This window comes from Nyctereutes procyonoides, unplaced genomic scaffold, assembly GCF_905146905.1.
Source record: "Nyctereutes procyonoides isolate TBG_1078 unplaced genomic scaffold, NYPRO_anot_genome, whole genome shotgun sequence".
NCBI lineage: Eukaryota > Metazoa > Chordata > Mammalia > Carnivora > Canidae > Nyctereutes > Nyctereutes procyonoides.
The window spans coordinates 78,221-98,776 of NW_026575107.1; the positions used below are offsets into that span (position 1 = coordinate 78,221).

Consider the following 20,556-nt stretch of genomic DNA (forward strand, 5'->3'; position numbering starts at 1 on the left):
AGAACTTCAAGGGTAGGCAGAGCTTCTACCAGTGCAGGTTGGCAGAGGCATTCGGCTGGGAGAAGACCTGCCCAGGCTCAGGGAGGAGAGTACAAGGTGCCTCGGGGAAATGGCAAGCCATTTGATTTAAAAAAAATTAAATTTGCCAACATATAATAAACACCCAGTGCTCATCCTTTCAAGTGCCCTCCTTAGTGCCCGTCACCCAGTTACCCCATCCTCTCACCCACCTCCCCTTCTGCAACCCTTTGTTTGTTTCCCAGAGTTATAAGTCTCTCATGGTTTGTCTCTCTCTCATTTTTCCTACTCTTTCCCTCCTTTCCCTTATAATCCCTTTCACTATTTCTTATATTCCACATATGAGTGAAACAATATGATGGTGGTCTTTTTCTCTGATTGACTTACTTCATTCAGCATAATACCATCCAGTTCCATCCACGTTGAAGCAAATGGTAGGTTTTCATCTCTTCTGATGGCTGAGTAATCTTCCATTGTATACATAGACCACATCTTCTTTATCCATTCATCTGTCGAAGGACATCTCGGCTCCTCCCACAGTTTGGCTATTGTGGACATTGCTGCTCTAAACATCGCAGTGCAGGTGTCCTGGTGTTTCACTACATCAGTATCTTTGAGGTAAATACCCCGCAGGAGCATTCTGATTTAGTTAATGCTGTGTCTCTCAATACACTTAGAATGTTAACATTTGGGGGAGAACATAAAATGTTCAAAATGTGAAACAACTTGGCAATAATGCTAATAAGACAGTCACCATTGTGATATAATGTCTAAATGTCCAAAAGCAACACCATTATTGTACCATATCTTGCTCCCCCGGGGTTCTTAGAAATGAACTGTTTGTTGATTTCGCCATGGAATCCGATAGCATCAGGACAGTGTTCTACAAGGTGCTCTGTGTCTGATGTCGGCATGAAGCCACACTGGTTGCTCCTGTCCTACATTTACTTGACCATTCAGTTCCATGCCCCTCTTGACAGTGTTCCCATCGGTGGTATAGTGTTGTGGTTAAGAAGTTATGAAGGAAAGAACCCAGACTGCCTGGGTTCTAATTCCAGCTCTACCATTTATTGATTGTGTGGCCTTATGCAAGTTACCTTTGTGCCTCAAATTCTTCAACTATAAAATGGGGTTGCTGTTATGTACCTTTATAGGATTATCTTGAAGATTAAATGAGTTAATACACATAAAGCATTTGTAACAATGTGGTGTACAGAATAAGTATGTTTAATAAGCAAGAGCTTTTATTATTATTATATTAGCCTCAGTTTGGCCCCCTGGCTAAGATTTGGTAGCACACATATAAAAGGTTTATGGCCAAGTGGTATGCGGTGGCTTTCCATCCACAGAAACCCAGAGGACTAGAAACTGCCTCCTTCTCAACTCAGCCCATAGCTACAATAAACAGCTACATGTCAAAGTTGAAATGCTTTTATTTGGGTTCATCACAGAGATTGAATAGAGTCTCATGACATTCATCCATATAAAATACCATAAAAATAGTTGTAGGCATAAATAAGAATTACTCTTATTCTTTTTTTTTACTCCAACTTATTCTATTTTATAATGCACAGTCCTTTTTGTTGATTACAAATAAGAAGTATATGAAGATGCAGAAATTTTGTAATTTCAACAGATAACAAAATACAAATGTATACAAATGCAAATGTTGCTCATTGGCCTGACTTTCCAGGACCTAGACCCTCCGGTAGCTGCTGGCCTCGATGAAGTAACATAACAAGCCACCGGGATGTAGTGTCAGACATGAACAAAATCACTCTTGGTCCCAGCCATAAACAGAGACAGAATCCCTCATTGCTGGATGTCTTGCAACGAAGCTTTCGCTTTCACTATGCATTTGGCCTCACAATCTTCACTGACAAATAATTCTGAAGAGAAAACAGAAAGAATGTTAAAAAAATAATATTGAAGTTCAGTTTTTCTAGCATCAACACTACTGACATTTAGAACTACATTATTATTTTATTTATTTATTTTTTGGAACTACATTTTTATTTCTGGGGACTGTCCCATGAACCTCAGGGTATGCAGCATTCCTGGCCTGCACCCCTCAGGTGTGACAATTAAAATGTCTCCAGGAATTGCCAACCACCGTCACGAGAGCAAAACTGCCCCCAGTTGAGAATCGTTGGTTTAGATCAATAGAATCTAATCAGTAAAAAGGAATTACTGTGAGTTTTTTTTTAATGATCAAGACAGATTGGACTCATGACAAGTAGAAGCTGACGTCTGTGTGCATTGACAACCAAAGTATTATACTGGAGATAAATAGAAACCCTATATCTCTGCTGTTATAGTTGTGACTATGTTACCCTACACAAAAACAGCTGTATTATTACCAATACGAATCAAAGTAAGTCTTTAAATGCCTAGGCTGTCCCTTCTCCACTTGGCAAAATGGACTTCAACTCCTTGGTGAAACCATCCTCAGCAATGGGATCCTATGCTCATCTGTTCATCTCTCCATAAAAGTTTGCCTTTCCTAGCAATTTACTTATCCATATGCCTGCTTTTCCCTAGGCCCTGAACTGCTGGTAGGCAGAAATCATACCTTGGTGATCTCAACATCCCAATTCCTAGCCTGTAGCAGATGCTCAATAAATCCCTTGAATGAAAGTAGGACTTCTAGGCACACCAGCAAACCTCCTGTCTAGACTCCCATCTATGACTGAGGTGACTGAGGAAAATTAGGGGAGGTTATGTGATGCAGGCCTTAAAGAACAAATAAGGTTTTGATAGACTCTGGTAAGGGAACGGCATTGGCACAGGCATCCTGGAAGGTAAGGGCAATATCTGCAGGGGGGTGGGAAGGGACTAGCTAGTTGGGGTAAAGTTCAGGGTTAATGTAGATCTAGACTGGGCCCAGATGCAGGGATCTGTGAATGCTAGGGTTAAGGAGTTAGCTTGCAGGATGGTTTGGGACAAGAACGTGTAAAGGCAGGAAGATAAGTCAGAAATGTTGGCTGTTGTCCTGACATACATTGCTAAAGGTCTGAGGGATTTCTCCTAGAATTCTTGATACCAACATGTTTTTCAAACCAAGAAGTTCTGCCCGTAATTCATACAACCCTAAGAATGTCATTCTCATCACAACACACATTACTTTCAATTTTCCACAGGCTGAGGGCTGCAATACCACAACTGCTAAGTAGGTCCATCTATTGAGTGGCAGGCAACCAAGGCAAGAACCACATTGGATGACTGACCATAATTCACACACAAAAAGCCAAGACATGAGGCCAAGCACTCATACCGGTAAGGAGTACAGGAACACGGCCACAAAGAGCAGCAGGATCAGTAGGATCAGCAGGCCAATGATCACCCACTTAAATCGGCGCCACACAATGAACTTCATGGTCTTACATGGGTTGGTGAACCAGAGGAAGGAGGTTTCTGGTCGGCTGCATTGCAAAGAAATGGTTTTATCTACCCAAGTCGGGTGGAACAGATATTTTACTTCAGACCCTAATACAGTTTGAAGAATAATTAATAACATTGAAAAAGTCAGGAAAAGGTATTATTCCTCATCATTGGCTGGAAAGATTCATAACATTTTATGGCCTCTTAAGATGTTAAAGATACTCTGGACTTCGGTTTTGTGGGGAAGGAGAAAGGTTGAAATGAAGCCGGATCACCAAGCTCACCATCCCCCACTCCCCTCTAGTGCAAAATTAAGACACCACTGAATCCATTGCATTAAGCTCATTGGAAGGGGGGCTTTCAGACTGCAGGTGTTTGGGGATCAGACATTGTGGAGAACAAAGAAGGCCTCTCACTTTGGTGGGTCCAGCTTGGGGTTCATGTTGGGTTCATCCCGTCCCATCCCGGCTGGCCTCTCGTCTGCCTCCTTCTCATTGAGGATTTCCAACATCATCTCCACTTTCCCCTTCAGTAAAGCAGAACAGGTTAAACACATGACATCACGTTTCACAAATATTTTCATTTCAACCCAAGGAGTATTCCCTGAGCAATGATTTTTATTCTTGTAAAACAATCTAGATTGCCTTAAATTTTCCTCAAGAGATTTCATCGCATTTCCTTTTCCATGTGTTTCTGAACCAACCCCTTGTGGGAAACTGAGAGGACAAATTGCTTTCCCTCCCCTTGCTCCCTGCTTTTCATTCTCTGTACCCCATCCTCTAACTTTCTCATATCCATCTCCTTGCCTTCTCACATACTGTCCTTTGTAACTTTATTTGGGCCAGGTTAGCCTAAATCCTGCTAAGAACAGAATGTAACACTGACTGAGCATTAACTGTAGGCTCTGAGAGACTCTCCATGGCTTCCTGCTTACCCATGGTTGCCCCGCTGTATGGAGAAGGGAGGGCATGTCATGGGTACTCAATGTATACTACTTGAATACACGAATGAATGAGTGAATGAATGAATGCTGCCTCCATGTTCATACAGGTGTCCTAAGTGGACACCTTTTAAGATTTCTATGTGGGTAAACTCATGTGATGCTCACAGCAACCCTATATAGCAGGTATTGCTATGACCCTTATATGTGCTTGAGGACGCTGAAGCCAAAAGAGATCTAGAAAGTTGCCCACTTTTATGGCCAGGCTTGTAAATGACTTTCTAGGACTCTGGAATGCCCACTAGGTCACCAACATGCTGAGAACCCCAACTCAGAGAATCGATTTTATGATGGAGCCATATGACTCCTATGCTGACAAGTCAGACAAAACATGGTATCTGACTGACAAGTTGCTACATCTCTCCCAGCCTGTTTTTGGGTTTTGTTTTTGTTTTACTTGGTTCAGTAGTAGTTTTGTTTATTTTTTAAATAAAAAAAACTAAAAAACATTTTTTTAAAAAACTGAAGTAGAGTTGACATAAAATGTTATATCCCAGCCTGTTTCTTGAATCTACAAAATGGAGCTAATGTCTAGTCTGGAATTGTCAGTAGAACTAAACGAGATTATGTGTAAACTACTCTATAGTGGTAGATCTTGATGCTGGTGGTGGTTTTAGGGGTGTTTATATCAGTCAAAACTCATGGAATTGTGCACTATAAATGGGTGCAGTTTATACCTCAAAGTCGTTTTCAAAAACAAGATTATGAACATGAGGCACTTAGCATGTTCTCCAGCTCCTAATCAATGATCTAGAATGTTAGCTGTTATTAATAGCAATAATACATGATGAATGAGGTAGTCTCCTGTGACATGGCATGGTGACCCAGACTTTTGCTTTTCTATCATGATTTATCTGGGAATTCTCCAAACTTGCTTGTAAGTTTCAGCCTTCTTGTCCAGTGGGTGTCAAGGCTCCCTGCTTCCTCCACCTTTTTAAATTTATTTTTTTAAACAAGAAGAGTTTGAGTTTGAAGTTCCTTTTCCTGTACTGAATTGTACTGAAAGCTCAGGATAAAAGCCTTCCTGGTGAAAGAGGGTCCTCAAGAAACAGAGTGTAGTCACTCGGACTACCAGCTTTTCCACCATTCCAATCCCTCCACCTTACACACAGCCCCAAACATACTCATGGCATCTGCCACCTTCTCTTGTAATCCCAGTTACAAACCATTCTTGTAACTTAAGGTCTTACCAATGTAACACTTCCTTATCTTATCTGTCATAAATCCATTGAGAGAGGGTAGAGCCTAACTGACAAAAGGAATGAATGACCCAGGACTGGGGAATACTCATACAGCCATCACGCGGGAGCCATCTTTATCTGCGTAGCACGGCCACCAGCCTTTCATGGACTTCTGCTCAAACAGTGAGGCAGTTTTTGCTTTAAGGGGGTTCATGGCTTTGAGGTCTGGAATCATATCCAAACTGCATTTCTCTGATAATTTTGCTGGAATGATGGTGTGATGCAAATCAAGTTCCAGGAAACCTAGCCAAGGAAATAATTAGACCTGAATAAGTTTCAATGGATCGGTGCTTGTTCACAAGTGAACAGAATGTTCTTGTCAGAGGAGAGGCAGACAGTGATTCTGAGCAGGTGATGGGTGAGTTAGAGGAAGGGATCCTGGTAGACTTTTAAAATTCCTTCCAGATAGGATGGAAAGTGGTAGAAGAAATATCTGTCCCCTGCTCTGTGTCTCACAGAGGATAACATGGTTTATTTCTCAAAGATACCAGCATGAACAGAGCTCTTCTACAAGCTCAAAAGAATTAAACATCTACAGACTAGATGCCCGCTGAATGCAGATTTGGACTGTGCTCTTTCTTAATGGTCTCAGGCTACCCCAAACAGAGGCACTTTGAGCGCTCAGGCTACTTGTGTGGTTTAGGAGTCATATCTCATTGAGGGTGAACATTGAAGTTTTACTTTCAACTGAGGAGGGGGGTGGTAAGCTGATGAGGGGGTTTGGGGAAGAACCAAAGAACCCCAGGGAATGAAGGCAAAGGCCTGTATTTAAAGAATGTGAGGGAAAAACAGAGCAGGCCAGTGAGACAGACCCAGGGCCTGGGAGAGGAGAATTCAGAAGGGCATTATGTTATTGTGGTGATGGTGGTGGGGCATACCAAGAAAGGGAAGAGTCCAAGGTGGGGGGTGTTTGACTAGTGCCTTTAACCACAGAGGATGGACTCAGGGAGAAGGGAAGAACAATGGCTGGTGACATTAGGGGATTGAGAGCAGTCAGAGGAGGGGGTTGAGGAAGCCAAATCTGATGTGCTGAGGAGGCAGAGTGGGTAGTCTGAACTGGAGGCAGGGCTGCAGCATTCCCTTGTGAAAACAGAATTCAAGTGTTCACTGCAGGACAGGAGCTGGTGCAAGAGCCTCCTTAGGCCCTTAAGGTGGGTGAGGGCCACAGAAAAGGGCACCGTTCACCACGCCAAATTCTCAGAGAACTTGAGAGTAAACGGGCAAGGCCGCACTGCCCACGGGGCTTCCAGCAGGGGGTGTGCCCAACCCTTAATTACCCATGGTATTGGAGATTAAAATCATTGATTCCAAATTCTAATTGATTTCACTAATTCCAAGTAGAATTTCATAGAGAAAAGTATCCAAATGTAAGCCCTACCCAAATAGTCATCCAGAGAAAACTTGTCATTATCCCATATCTGAATGATCAGTCTGGGTGGGACCCGAAATTCAGTTTGGTCAATACTCCAGAAATGCTCCTAAAATGACAAGAGAAACAAAAAAAAACAAATGACAATGACTACTGGACTCTGAAACTTTCCCCTTGGGTCCCCTTGAAACCCCAGCATCAGGGCACGGGGCCTTTGTTCTCCTTGGCACCCCACCTTCAACACCCCCTCCCCTTGCCCTCAACCCTCCAGCCCATGGTATGGAGCCCATGGTATGGAGCCAGGCTCCTCAGGAAATCTCAAGGCCACCAGCTGGGTGACAAAAAAGTTGTCCCAGGCAATTCCCAAACAGAAGGTTTCCTGTCTGTTGTGTTCCTATCGCTGCAACTCCCTGCTGCTACTCCTGGGGTTTGGGGTGTGATTGTATCTGTGCCGTCCCCCACCCCGCCCCCGGCCCAGACCACTATGGCCAGCTCAGACTAGCCTCCCAAAGCCAGGCTGTTTTAGGCCAGCCTACAATATCACCTGCTGGGGTGTCACATTTGCTCAGTGACATTCCACCCACCCAACATGGACATCTGAGCACAGTCATTTCACATGGGGGTGAGGAGACTGGGGTTCAGCTTTCACTCTTCTATCAGCACAGATTTAAAATGTCCTGATATTTTTGGCCTTTGAAAATATTGCTGTGTTTTACACCCTATAATCAACGAAGATCCCCAGATTCCTCATTCTAAAGTTAGGTGGAGGGAGGACTGAGTGAGGATCCTCCAGGTTCTCCCCTCTGGTCTCTGCCTCTGCCTGAACAACATTCGCCAAACATAATAACCTCTCCACAGCCTAATTACACCTACATTCCTCAGGCCTCAGCAGAATGAGATTCCCCCAGGGTTTCATGCATTCGAAGAAACATGGTTGGGTTGTTTCTAGTTTTTCCTTTTTTTTCTTTCCTTTTTTTTTTCTTTCTTTCAGGTGGGTGAGGGTCAGACGGAGAAAGAGAGAGAGAGAGAATCTTTTTTTTTTTGAGAGAGAGAGAGAATCTTTTTTTTTTTTTTTGACACAGAGAGAATCTTAAGCAGCCTCTTTCCCCAGAGGAAGCCCAACTTGGGACTCGATCTCACAACCCTGAGCCAAAATCAAGAGTTAAAAGCTTAACTGACTGAGTCACCCAGATGCCCCTGTTTCATGTTTTTCAAATGACGTTTCAGGAATGTTGCCCTTTGCAGGACTCAGGGGCCCTGGCTCTGAGGGGCTAGGAAGCCCATTTGGCTATTGCCTGGCCCCACTGACTATTGTGTGTGGGGTCACGCTCAGGTGGCACTCAGGGCATGGAGAGGTCCAACACTGGATGCAGATACGTAGGAAAGGCCTACCTGACCCTAAATACCTCTCTTCCTCACCAGTCTGCCTCACCATCTGGAAGTGTTCATGATTCGACATCAGTTTGAGCCTCTGTGTCTCTAGAAAGGGCCCTTTGAAGGCATTTATCTTGCTTGGCACAGAAAAGTGCTCCCTACACCAGCGGAGGGTAGAGTCTGGCGAGGTGGGACATGAAGCAGGTGCATTTTGATCAGGGGTGGGGAGGGGATCTATAAAAGACATCTGTTATGATTGCCTGCTCAGATTTCCGCCCCCTTTTGGGGAAGAAAGCATCCAGATTTTCCTTGGGGACTTTCTTCCAGTCCATGCATTTTGGGAAGAAGTGACGCTGTTCCTGATTCTAGAGCTGGGCCCATTGGAGCACTGCCTCCCCAGGCCACATTGGTTGGCTCAGGGATGGGAGCATGACCCTACACAGACAGAGACTCTGAGGCCCGACGCCACAGGTCTGGTTGGCACCACCGGGACTTAGTTCTTCTCTTTCTGCTGAGGTTGCTAGGAGGGCAGGAGGTGGGCTGGGGCTGCTGGTGGCCATCTTGCTTCACCACGGAATGCGGTCCATGGGAGAAGGCAAGACGGGGGTGGAGAAAGTGAGAGGAATTCCTAAAGACATCAGTTCAACCTGGGATCCAATGTTCCTAAGCCAGCCAGCCTTGGACTTTTTAGTAATGTGAACCAATAAATCACTTTTTTAGTATAAGCCAATTTGAGTTGAGTTCTGTAACTAGAGTCTTAACTAATTAAGACCATGAGGGCCATGAACCTTCATGGAAGTGCTTCTGGAGGAGGTAAAGCAGATGCTGAAGTTTAATAAAGAAGGTAAAAGGGAAATTTCACCTACTTTAATATTTTGCCTCTGTTTGGTTAATGAGTCAAACAGTTCTGCTTATCATGGGAAGAAATCAGTCTCTCTGTGACATAAAAACCCACTGGGCTTATTGCATATATTAACACAAGACCCTCAGGTCTACCCTTTACTAGATCCTTCACCCAGCTGCCAACATGTTAGGGAAGGACAACTGTATTCTTGACACTTCCTAATTGCACAAATAGCTGTCTTAGTTTTGTTACTCTGGGTAAGTATCTGTACCTCTGTAGGTCTCAGATTCCCCATCTGCATCAAGAGGGAGCTGGACTCATGACCTTAGAAGCACAGAACAGCTTCTATAGCCCCCGTATCTGTTAAAGCAGACCCATGACACCCACTTCCCATGGGCATAAAGCAGAGCTCACTTTTTTAGCAATGATACAGAGTTGTTCAGCTGGGAGGCAGTCAAATGGGAAAACAAATCTCCAGTTAAAATTCCCTTCCCCATCCAAGGACCTGTAATGGACATCTGTTTTCTGTTTGTTTTCTTCATTGCCAGGAATCCAGCTGAAAAGCAGAAGCAAACAGACTTAGCCTCATGTGATTGACAAGTAATCTAGCCACAAAATTGTGCAGTGATTAGGGGAGTGAAGGGCAAGAGAATTAATGCACTTTTCTTGGGCAGGTTCCAGTTATCTACGGAGCTGGGGGTGATTTATGAAGGGGATCTGCTCTGTTGCATCCAACACTGGTTGTAGCCAAATAAAACATAATTTCTCTAAAACCAAAGCAGGAAACCCTTTAGACTTCAGTTAATGGGGATAAGGTGACATTTTCTGGAAAATATCAACAACTTAGCTTCTATTTTGGGAATGCTGAAGCTTGCTGGCTATGATGCTAGTCTTCCTAATTATAACTCATCAGTGTCTGTCATCACTGCTGATAGGCTTAATGAATATGAGTTAGTTCAAAATTTTAGCATTTCCTCTTCTACATTTTACTTAAGCAAACAAAATAGGCACGACTCAAGTAATCTTACAGCTTCCTTTTTTATTATTCTTAAATTCACTATGATCATATTAATGAGACTAGCAAGAGAGATGTAAGCTGTTATTTCCATGTGCATATTTATGAAAATTCATTTCCATAAACAATTTAACATCTTAACTTTTGACATTTGGAAAGTTTTCTGTGGCTTGTGCCTGGCATGTAGTAGGTCTGTTGAAGGAATGAATGAACGTGCAGGGGAAGAAGTTGTCACATCTGCCTGCTATTGGGAAGGGGCCCATTGAGGAACCAGGGGATTTTAGACTGATAAGGTGGCAGAGTGCATAGTCCTCCCCAATGATGGCCGGTGAGAATCACACTTCACACTGCAATCAACTGTGGAGTTTAAAAAAAAATACTGATGCCTGGATGACCTTGCCCCCAGTAGAGATTCTTAGTAGGAGGCAGGCGTGGCTATGAACTCACTCTGCCACTTACCATTCTGGGCTTCCTCTCCCATCTGTAAATGAGGTTAACAATGTGTGCTCCCTTCCCTTAGTCAATATGAAGCCAGAATGGGCGCTCATGGCTTAGAAGGGCCAGAATGGGAAGGGGGAAGTCCTTAACTGTGTTACTGATCATCTGTCATGGATCAGGGACTCAGCATGCCTTATTTTATTCTTCCCAACAATTATATAACTGATCCATTTTACAGATTAGGAAACTGAGGTCCAGACAGAAATAGCTAAGTTCCACAAGGTCACATAGCCAGTAACAGACAGAATTAAGTATTAAGAATTATGAAGTCCTGGATGCGCTGACCATGGAGACTAGAAAGTCACATGCTAACATTAGATCCTATTATTAGTGGTGGTATTAATATCAATCAACCACACAACAGTTGCACTTTTTGCTGGTTGACTGACTAGCTAGATTCATTGAAAGATTCATCTTTATCCACTTTTAAGCTTTTAAATGAACTTGCTGAAGAGAGATCACACTCTTTGGCTAGGCCCTCAGTGACTTCATTTCCTGGTAACATCAATGCTCCAAAGTGCCACCATCCTCCTTGCCTAGACCGCTCACCCCTTGAAGCTCTTCCCTCTCTTTTTTTCCTGAGTCTTTTCATATTTAATCCTAAATATGAACCTTTTCACATTTTTATTTCAAAACAAATTAAACAACTATCCTATGAATTTATGTACACATATGTATAATTTTGTATGTATCCAATATGTGAAGGGTCATAGCTGTTCATTATTCTGTGGTAGACAGTAAATATTATGTGTATTAGGGTTAGTAATACACTATCTGTATTAGCATGCGATGGTGCATAATTCATTTTTCACATATTGTATTTAGATTTTAATTCCAAATAGGATGTGGTACTTTAGGTTGTGCTTTTATTCTTTGATTAGAGTTTTCTCTCAGTACAGTATTTCTTGAGTTTGTTTCTCTGATTTGAAAAAAAAATGCTTATGACAGTCAAATAAATTTGCATATATATAATTAGCCAGGATTAGTTTTCCTTGGGGAAAGGTAATAAGATCCTGAAATGAGAAAGAATAATGAAGAACTTGATGAAACATTCCCTGTTTACAGTGAACCCAAATGATAGTAATTATGTCTTCAACAAAGTTTTGATTGAAGGCCACTTGGGATCATAAGTGAAACTTTGTTATCACTTTATGAATATATTAAATTTCAACAAATCTTATCTTTTACATATCAAAGAACCAAACCTGGTCCATGTGGAATAGTAATAATACTAGCTAACACTTACACAGTGTGATAGTTCTTTCCTGTGTCAGTGTGACTGGCCACGGAGTGCCCAGGTTACAGATTATTCTGGGTGTGTCTTTGAGGGTGTTTCTGGATAAGATTAGAATCTGAATTGGTGGACTCAGTGCAGTAGAGTCCCTCCCCAGTGTGGGTGGGCCTTATCTAATCTGTTGAAGGCCTGAATAGGATAAGAGGCAGAAGGAGGAGTCAGTCTAAACTACCCCACTGGCTTTCCTGAGTCTCCAACTTGTACATGTTGGAATTATGGGACTTCTCAGCCTCCATAATCATGTGTGCTAAGTCCTTATAATAATAAATTTCCCTCTCTATCTTTCTGATTCTTCCCCTCCCTCTACACACACACACACAGACACACACACATAACTTGTTCTGACTCTCTGGGGAACCCTAATACACATAGTATTTACTATCTCCCAGGCACTGTCGTAAACGCTTTCAGTAACTCAATATTCTGAATATCAGAGCAGCGAGTACTATCTTTTTTTTTTTTAAGCGAGTACTATCTTTATCTGCATTTTACAGATGGATAACAGTGAGCTTACTACTTGCCCAGCTGGTAGGGAAAGTATCAGGATTTCAATCCAGGTAGTTTGGCTCCAGAATCTGGCATTTGCATCACTATGCCATTCTGTACTTGACATCTTTGATCGGGGCATAACAAGAAACTAACATCAACATGGATTATTTGGAATTGAATGATACAAGTAACAGAATGACAGAACTTTACACGTTGGATGTAGGCATTCTGTAAATGTTGGTGAAATCAAAGATTTTTTTGGACATATGCTAATGTTTCATCTTTTCCATGGACATTAGCTGCTGATAATAAAATATATACAAACTGAAATTTTAAAAGTCTTACTTGTGTTTCTAGTTACTCAAGACATCAAAAAGGAATAAAAATGAACTGCAGGACTAAAAAGAAATAACAAATCTGCTAATAAACTGAACCCACTTTAAAAGAAAAATGTAAAATTTTTATTGGCTCTAATAGCCATTAGATACCTCTGCTTATAAACAAGATCCATACAGATTTCTCTTTTTCCCTTCATCTTGCTGGAGCTTCCTGAGCAAACTACATTAATGGAATGAAATAGCTTCACCTGACCAAGAATCCTAGAGAGGATACGTTGAATGATGGTGACTCACAAAGGAGAGAGTCTGTTTCACTCCTTCTTTGTCAAAGGCAAGCTAGCACTAGGATGCTAACCTTACCCTTTGACATAGATGTCACTCATTTCCTCTCCTGTGATGCTCTTCTCAACCAAGAGGACGTCCTTGGTATTCCAGATGATCACACGCAGGTAGTATCTGAAAGGAGCACATTTTGAAGGTGTTTTTTTTCTCTGGTCCGGCACCAAGACCCTAGTCTAATATAGCAGGGTCTTAAGATTACTTACTTTTTAGCTTTCCTGGGGGTGATGTTGAAAGGAGGGCTTGGTGGCCCCAAACTCTTAGGGAAAACATCCACCCACATCTGAAGTTTCCCCTACATCATTCAAAAATGAAAAAAAAAAAGTTGTATTATGAGTGGTAGAGTTTGTAACTTTTTTTCACATTTTCTAGGTGAAACTGTTTGTTCAGGCCTGCTAATGTATTAATGCATATGGAAAGTGAAAAAGTAGAGTAGAAGAGCAAACCAAGATAAATCATCTTATCTTCAATGTCATTTAGGCCATGCACTTCCCACTCTCACCAGGAGTCTCCGATGGCTGCGTGTGCCCATGCCCATGTCTATTATAGTCTGAATGTCCCCCGGCTAATAAAAAGAGGGCTTCCCATCGCGAACACAACCCCAGCACACGCACGCGCACACACACACACACATGCTCCTGTACCCTCTTACAGTGAGTTGAAAGTTGCGTCCTTCACTCAGAACTCTATTTATCACATTGCCTGCTTGTTATCAGTCCTGATTTTGTGACACACAGGGTTTTCTCCACTTACCTCCAGATAGAAAATAAAAATATTGTAAAATGGTACTTAATTTGTAAAAGAGAGGCTTACAACATGGTACTTCCAAGGAGAGATCCAGAAAACGACAAGAACATTACTGTTCCCCAAAGTTGAGGAATCCCTGCCATGGCTGGCTAGTGTCCACCACCTGGGAGGAGGCTCGCAGGAAGGGGAGAAGTGAAAGTCTAAATGACACTTGTGGTGTCATCTTGGTGAGGTCCCGCTCAGGTCTTCCATTGCCATGACCAGGGCCATCTATCTGACTAGAATGTTCTTCCAGACATGCCAGGAATGCCATTAACAAACCATATCAACTGTATGAACCAACTTAAATTCCCCAAACTGTTCTTGGATATTATGTAGACTCTGCCTTCAGGCTGGTCTTTAAGGTTACCAAGGAAACCAGATTGGCTTCCTAGCACACAGTGATCCAAATGAGTTAACTGGAACTCTTGAAAAAGGACATATCTTTCTCTGGTCCTGAGTCTCCTCTAACTAATCTCTAGGGCTCCAGGTTCTATACTATATCAGGCACCATGCAGAACGTGAGGCATCTGGGTGTCTCCTAAGGCCCAGTCACAGTCTGTCCAGTTCAGTAGGTAGAATTGATGGGGGGTGGGAAGTGGAAGGGAGGGGTGGATTTGGAGGGAGAAATCTTCCTCACTTTGTAATTTCTTAAGACTTTATCCAATTGAGGGGTGGGAGGGGAGAGCGGAGGAGGAATGGGCTCTTTGGGAGAAGGAATAAATAAGAAAATGAAAATGTGGAACAGAATAAAAGCAAGAAATGAGTGACAAAATAAACTAGTAAGCCCAGGCCACTTGCCACTATACATTTTAGAGAGAAGCTCATCTACAGTTGTGTGGTCATTGTTGACAATATTTGCACTTATTCAATTAATACTACTTTAAGTGTGATTTTCTAGCACCTGTAGTAGAACACCTCCGGCTACTTGTTAAAACTCAGATTCTGCCCCCACCCCCACCCCACCTTGGACCTACTGGATCTGAACGACTGCAGGTGCGGCCGGGAGTCTTCCTTGGAACAAGCTTCCTCGTGGGTCATTCTTGCCTTTGCCACATCTCTCCTCGCTTCTCTGGAAACTGCTTCCCAGCTCCTGAGAACTGAGCCTCCCCTATCACTATCCACGTGGTCCCTGTGATGAGCCATCTCGTGTCCTGTGGTCTCAGGCAGCAGCAGCTCACCCAGGTGGGGCCAAGCCCAGTGCTCCCCAGGCACTGTCTGCCTGGCTGCTGGTCAGCAGTCCAGCAGGGTGGCTGGGTGGGCAAGTTGGGGCAACCAGTCCTTTCCATGTTTGGAAGTAGCTGGGGCTACATTATAACATAAAAACCTTAGAAATGGCCCACAGTATTCTTTCACGTAGAAAGGTGATCACAGGAAGAGAGCCCAGACTAATGGAGATTCAGAGAGAGAAATAGACAAGAGACAGGGAGAGAGCTTGTTCAGAGTTATGGTCATCCTCTTGTCTGGATTTAGTGAGTTACCCAGAAATTCTTAGAATAAATTCCCCTTTGGCATAAAGCTAATTTAAGCTGCCTTTCTATTTCTTGTGTATCTAAAAGTGTCCAAAAGAGACAAAAGAGGCAAATCTGGGTCAGCTCTTGTCACTGTGTTTGTGTTTGGGATGTGGATGATGGGTCTTCAGAGGGACAGCTCTTTTACCTGGGAAATGTTGGGCTGGAAGGTGCTGTGCAAAGTCCTCATTTCCACATGCTCGGGGACCAGCCCCTGAGTCCTGAGGATGTGAAGGGCCAGACGCTCATCGGGGGCCCCGAGGTGCTGGTGCAGGATTTTGTTGGCTTCTGGAATGGAGAGTGGCATTGAAACAGAGAGGGGCATCTGCAAACAGTTCAGCCAGATTGCCCTTAGGAGCATGTAGCCCTTCATCCTAGAAGGGCAGTGCCAGTGTGCAAACTTGGGTTTGTGAATGAGTCATTGAGAAAAGTCACTCTTGGCCATGGGCCCTGCCCCAACCAGGAATAGCAAAGGGACCAGAACACAGTGAGTGAGAGCAGCCTGTATTTACTTTTGTGGCAGGAGCCTGCAGCCAGATTCTATTTCCCAGCTTCCCTTGCAGTTAGGTATGGTCACACAACCTAGCTGGGCTTGAATGTAACATAGGTAGAAGTGACATCTGTGTCACTTCTAGACCTGGCACAGAAAGCCCTCTCATGAGAGAGATTCTATGTGCTGTTCCCTTCTGGGTGCAGAAGAAACAGCAATGTTAGGTGTCTGAGTTCAAGAACAGAGCTGCAAGGTGGAAGGGCCTGAGTCCATGAAGCATTGCTGCCCATTGGAATACCTACTGTGAGCTTCTGAGAAATAAACTTCTATTATTTTAAGCCACTGACGTGTGGAAGTTTAATAGTTACAGTAGCTAGCATCACTGTGGCATTTTCAAATCAGCCCTCAATTTCTCTGACAGATAGGTGGAGTTCTCTGTCCTCTTCCTTTGAATCTGGAGACCTATCTGATCACTAAAGTGCAGAGAAAGAATGCTGTGTGACTTCTCACGCCATATAGCTTCTGGTTGGTCCTCTTGGGATGCTTGCTCTGAGGGAAGCCATCCACCATGTAGGGAGCTTGAGTCTCTGGTGATCGCCCTTTTGGAAAGGCCTGAGGAGGTGTTCTGATCATTATTAGCCCCAGGCAAGAGCCAGCATCAACTGCCGGCCATGAGTGTGAGGCATCCTGGACACCCAGCTTGGTCAAACCTTTGGATAGCTATAGCTCTCCCCCACCCCAACATCTGACAGCAACCAACACATGAGCTAGTTAGGTGAGAACTGCCCAGTGAGCCTTTCCTGAATTCCTACCCGCAAAACTGTGGGCAAAACAAAATAGATGTTTTTCAGCTGCTAAGTTTTGGGGTGATTTGTTAGGTAACAATAGTAACTGGAATGAGCCTTATGACTGAGACAGTTTGGGGGGAGTTGTTTATTTGAGGGGTATTCTTAACTATGATGCCATGTTACTTGCCAGTTGATTCCCAATCCCTTTTGCAAGTTCTTATGTTGACAGCAGCATCAACATTTCCTAAGCATCTAATCATTCCTGATATCGACTAAGTCCTCTTCAAATGGAAGGACAAAATATAGTTTCTTGCAATGTCAAGAATAAACAGTTGAGGATCAGGGAAGCACCTCTACTCCCATGTGTCTGTATTTGGCCTCCTCTGGACATCCTGTCCACCCTCCAAGGCCAGCTCCACTGCCACCCACTCTTGGAAGCCCTCTCTCCCTACAAAACACTGAATTACATCACAGCTCTTCTGCTCTATTAAGTTTATTTCAGGCTTTGTCATAGCACAGCTAGATGGCTATGTGTCAGGACAGAGTGTATTATAAATTACTGTTGGAGAAAGAGCAAGACCCCAAGCTCAGACATGAGCCAGATGTGAACTCAGAAGATTCTTCAAACCAAACCCCTGCATCCCTGAGCCTTCTCAGAGAAGGGCTGGAAGAATGATGGAAGAAGACTGGAAGAGAAATTCTTGCATTACCACCCGAGCACTTTTGAGCTTAATTATGAGCTAAACAGGCATTACATAGAAATTACTAGAACTTTGTGTTCAAAGCTCAAATGGCTATGACCAAAAGGGCAAGTAAAACATAAGACAGACAAGAAAATGTGTGCACTTTGACACTTGACAAGACAGCAAAACCTGGCATAATGGGGCTTTTGTTAGATAGTCCTGTGTGTGGAGTCTCCTGTGGTATAATGAGGGCACTACTCTGTCCATCCCCCCCTCCAGAGCGGGGCCCCGCAATATAGATAGGTTGCTACACTTTGTAACCAGCTTGCAGTCTATGGTTATGCACTTACCAAATTCATCCAAACTGTAGTCTCGCCCTCCATATCTGATTCTATTTCCATCTTCAGAAAGGATGGGTGGTGGGAAGCCTTTGAACCTGGCTACATTTTGAAGCAACTGAGTTGGTCTCAGTTGATCTCGCCAGGTGTTTACTCCAGAACTGTAAATAACATTCCACACTCAGAGTTACTCCAGGGCACAGAGGTTCTTCTTAGATTGACACACATATACACTTACAGGTGTGTCCATGTAATGAGGGAACAGGGAATGTGCTCTACCCTTTGGCATTTGCCTAGAAATCTATTTCAGACCTAAAATCCACAATTAGGTTGGCCTCAGCCAACTCATCCTTTCCCTGCCCGCCCACCCCTGAATTTCCACCTCCACAAAAATGAGAGGTTTGTCTACAAACTGTAATCACAATAGGCAAGTTCATAAAGTAGAAATTGCAGGCCGTATCTCATTAGACACTATGGGAATATGCCAAATAGCACTTAGGGAAAGAGGGACATCACAAGATTGATCAGGAGTGGGAGGGAGGTGGGGGCATTGCCCTGGAGTTGAGTAATGCTCTGGCCCTATTCTCCCAAAGATAATCCTATTATTAAAAACAGTATGGGGGGATCCCTGGGTGGCACAGTGGTTTGGCGCCTGCCTTTGGCCCAGGGCGCGATCCTGGAGACCCTGGATTGAATCCCACGTCGGGCTCCCGGTGCATGGAGCCTGCTTCTCCCTCTGCCTGTCTCTCTCTCTCTCTCTCTCTCTCTCTCTCTCTGACTATCATAAATAAATAAAAAAATTAAAAAAAAAACAGTATGGGGATCCCTGGGTGGCGCAGCATTTTGGCGCCTGCCTTTGGCTCAGGGCGCGATCCTGGAGACCCGGGATCGAATCCCACGTCGGGCTCCCGGTGCATGGAGCCTGCTTCTCCCTCTGCCTGTGTCTCTGCCTCTCTCTCTCTCATTCTATGTGACTATCATAAATAAATAAAAAAATAAAAAAAACAGTATGTATCTGACTCAAATGAGGAGTGGCTCACAGAAGGCAGGCACTGAAGTAGAGAACCAAGGCATTCCCATATATTAATGTTGGATGGATAAAATTGTCTACATTCATGGACAAAGCAACTTACACACAGTACTGCTCAGGTATGCTGCAGTGAGACCCAAACCGGGAAAGGAATCGGTTTTCCAGATCAATAATTGTTTCTGCCACCTTTTCATCATGGGTAAAGGTGTCGTAGTCATAGACAGAAATTTTCAGATCTTTTTCTTGAGGTAAGTAGCAGCTCAGTTCATACATTCTATTTTTTTTTCTTTTTTTAAATTTTTATTTATGATAGTCACACAGAGAGAGAGAGGCAGAGACATAGGCAGAGGGAGAAGCAGGCTCCATGCACCGGGAGCCTGATGTGGGATTCGATCCCGGGTCTCCAGGATCACGCCCTGGGCCAAAGGCAGGCGCTAAACTGCTGCGCCACCCAGGGATCCCAGTTCATACATTCTAAATCAACAAACACAAAGTTAGAATCTCCATGATTCTATCCAGGTCCCTCAAAAAAAATCAGGGCTTTGCGCAGAGAATCCCTGGGTGGAGGTTACAGCTGCTGGAGAACATGGTGCCTGGGCCAGCCAGGTGGGTGGCAGTGGGTGGGGGCACTTGGCAGCAGCGCATGTTAGTAATAAGAACAATGCAAGGTTATATGCTTGCTCAGGGGAAGAGCACAGCTTTCAATACCTATGTGTGAACCCTGAGGTATTGATCCTAGCTTACGAGCTGTGGGACCCTAGGCCACTTATTTACCCTTTCTATGTTCAGTTTTCTCATCTGTAAAATAATGACAGTAATACCTACCGTCTCCTGGGTTGTAAGGGTCAGGTGGAGCAGTGTTTAGAAAGCATTTGGCATGACTGCATGGCTGAAAACCCAGTAGCTATGATAATACTAGCGATTAATTATAATATTATTAACATTATCATCACATGCATATTAACTGGGACACCCAGGCATCTCTGCCCAGCTGGGAGTTTAAACACGCAGCACCCTGATTTACAGCCCTCTCTCTGTGCCCCTACTATGTGCCCTCTGCCTCAACAGAGACCATTAGCCCACGGAACATCCTTGACTGCCCCATAAGAGCACCAGGGAGGGGCGTGGTGAGTGGTGTGCACCAACACATGTGATGTGCAAGGTGCCGAGAAGGCTCAGTCCCTCCATCCACCTAGGCCTTCTGGTCTGCCATTACTTCTTAAAGGCTTTTCTATAGAGTTCATATTGAACTGCAAACACATCTCAGATTCTTGTGGCAGGTGAGCAGTTTCTGAAAGGATGATAAACGGAATGGCATAAGCTCTGGATGGGTGAGGTTTGGTCTTTGCACCATCCACAGAGGTATGGGTCCCATAGTAGGTGCTCCATAAATTTGGTGAAGGGAAAGTGTGAGAGGCCTCTCCCATCCCTCCTCTCCCCAGGCCTCCTCCCTTCTCCTTGCACTCTGGTGTGTGGACTAGTTCCTGCCCCCAAAGCCAGGAATGTTAATCCATTTCAGCAGAAGGGTGTGAACCACTGGGGCCCTGGAAGCAAACTTCTCAGGGGCTTCTCTAGATGGCTGTGGCCAGGAAGGGGCATGGAGAGGCAGGTAGCCACATGAGAAAAGGCAAATGAATCATGACCATACATGAAGCCCTGTATCTACACATGCCCCATAATATCACATTTTTAGAACTGGATTCTAAACTAGAATATATGACATGTTCCTT

At 43.9% G+C, this 20,556-nt stretch overlaps 1 protein-coding gene across 1 annotated transcript in view; it reads right to left on the reverse strand.

Annotated features, from left to right (window-relative positions):
• Window positions 1–1,731: 1,731 nt before the first annotated feature.
• The window catches only part of LOC129514796 (myoferlin-like), a 31,309-nt gene continuing 12,484 nt past the window's right edge, over window positions 1,732–20,556 (reverse strand). The window contains exons 8-18 of the mRNA XM_055333504.1: window positions 18,930–19,100; window positions 17,809–17,957; window positions 15,646–15,785; window positions 13,407–13,495; window positions 13,222–13,317; window positions 9,642–9,783; window positions 7,019–7,118; window positions 5,693–5,883; window positions 3,816–3,925; window positions 3,293–3,440; window positions 1,732–1,907 (exon numbers count right to left, since the gene is read on the reverse strand). Coding sequence (XP_055189479.1) covers window positions 1,869–1,907; window positions 3,293–3,440; window positions 3,816–3,925; window positions 5,693–5,883; window positions 7,019–7,118; window positions 9,642–9,783; window positions 13,222–13,317; window positions 13,407–13,495; window positions 15,646–15,785; window positions 17,809–17,957; window positions 18,930–19,100 — 1,375 coding nt within the window. The 3' untranslated portion in view covers window positions 1,732–1,868. The remainder of the gene's footprint in view (window positions 1,908–3,292; window positions 3,441–3,815; window positions 3,926–5,692; window positions 5,884–7,018; window positions 7,119–9,641; window positions 9,784–13,221; window positions 13,318–13,406; window positions 13,496–15,645; window positions 15,786–17,808; window positions 17,958–18,929; window positions 19,101–20,556) is intronic.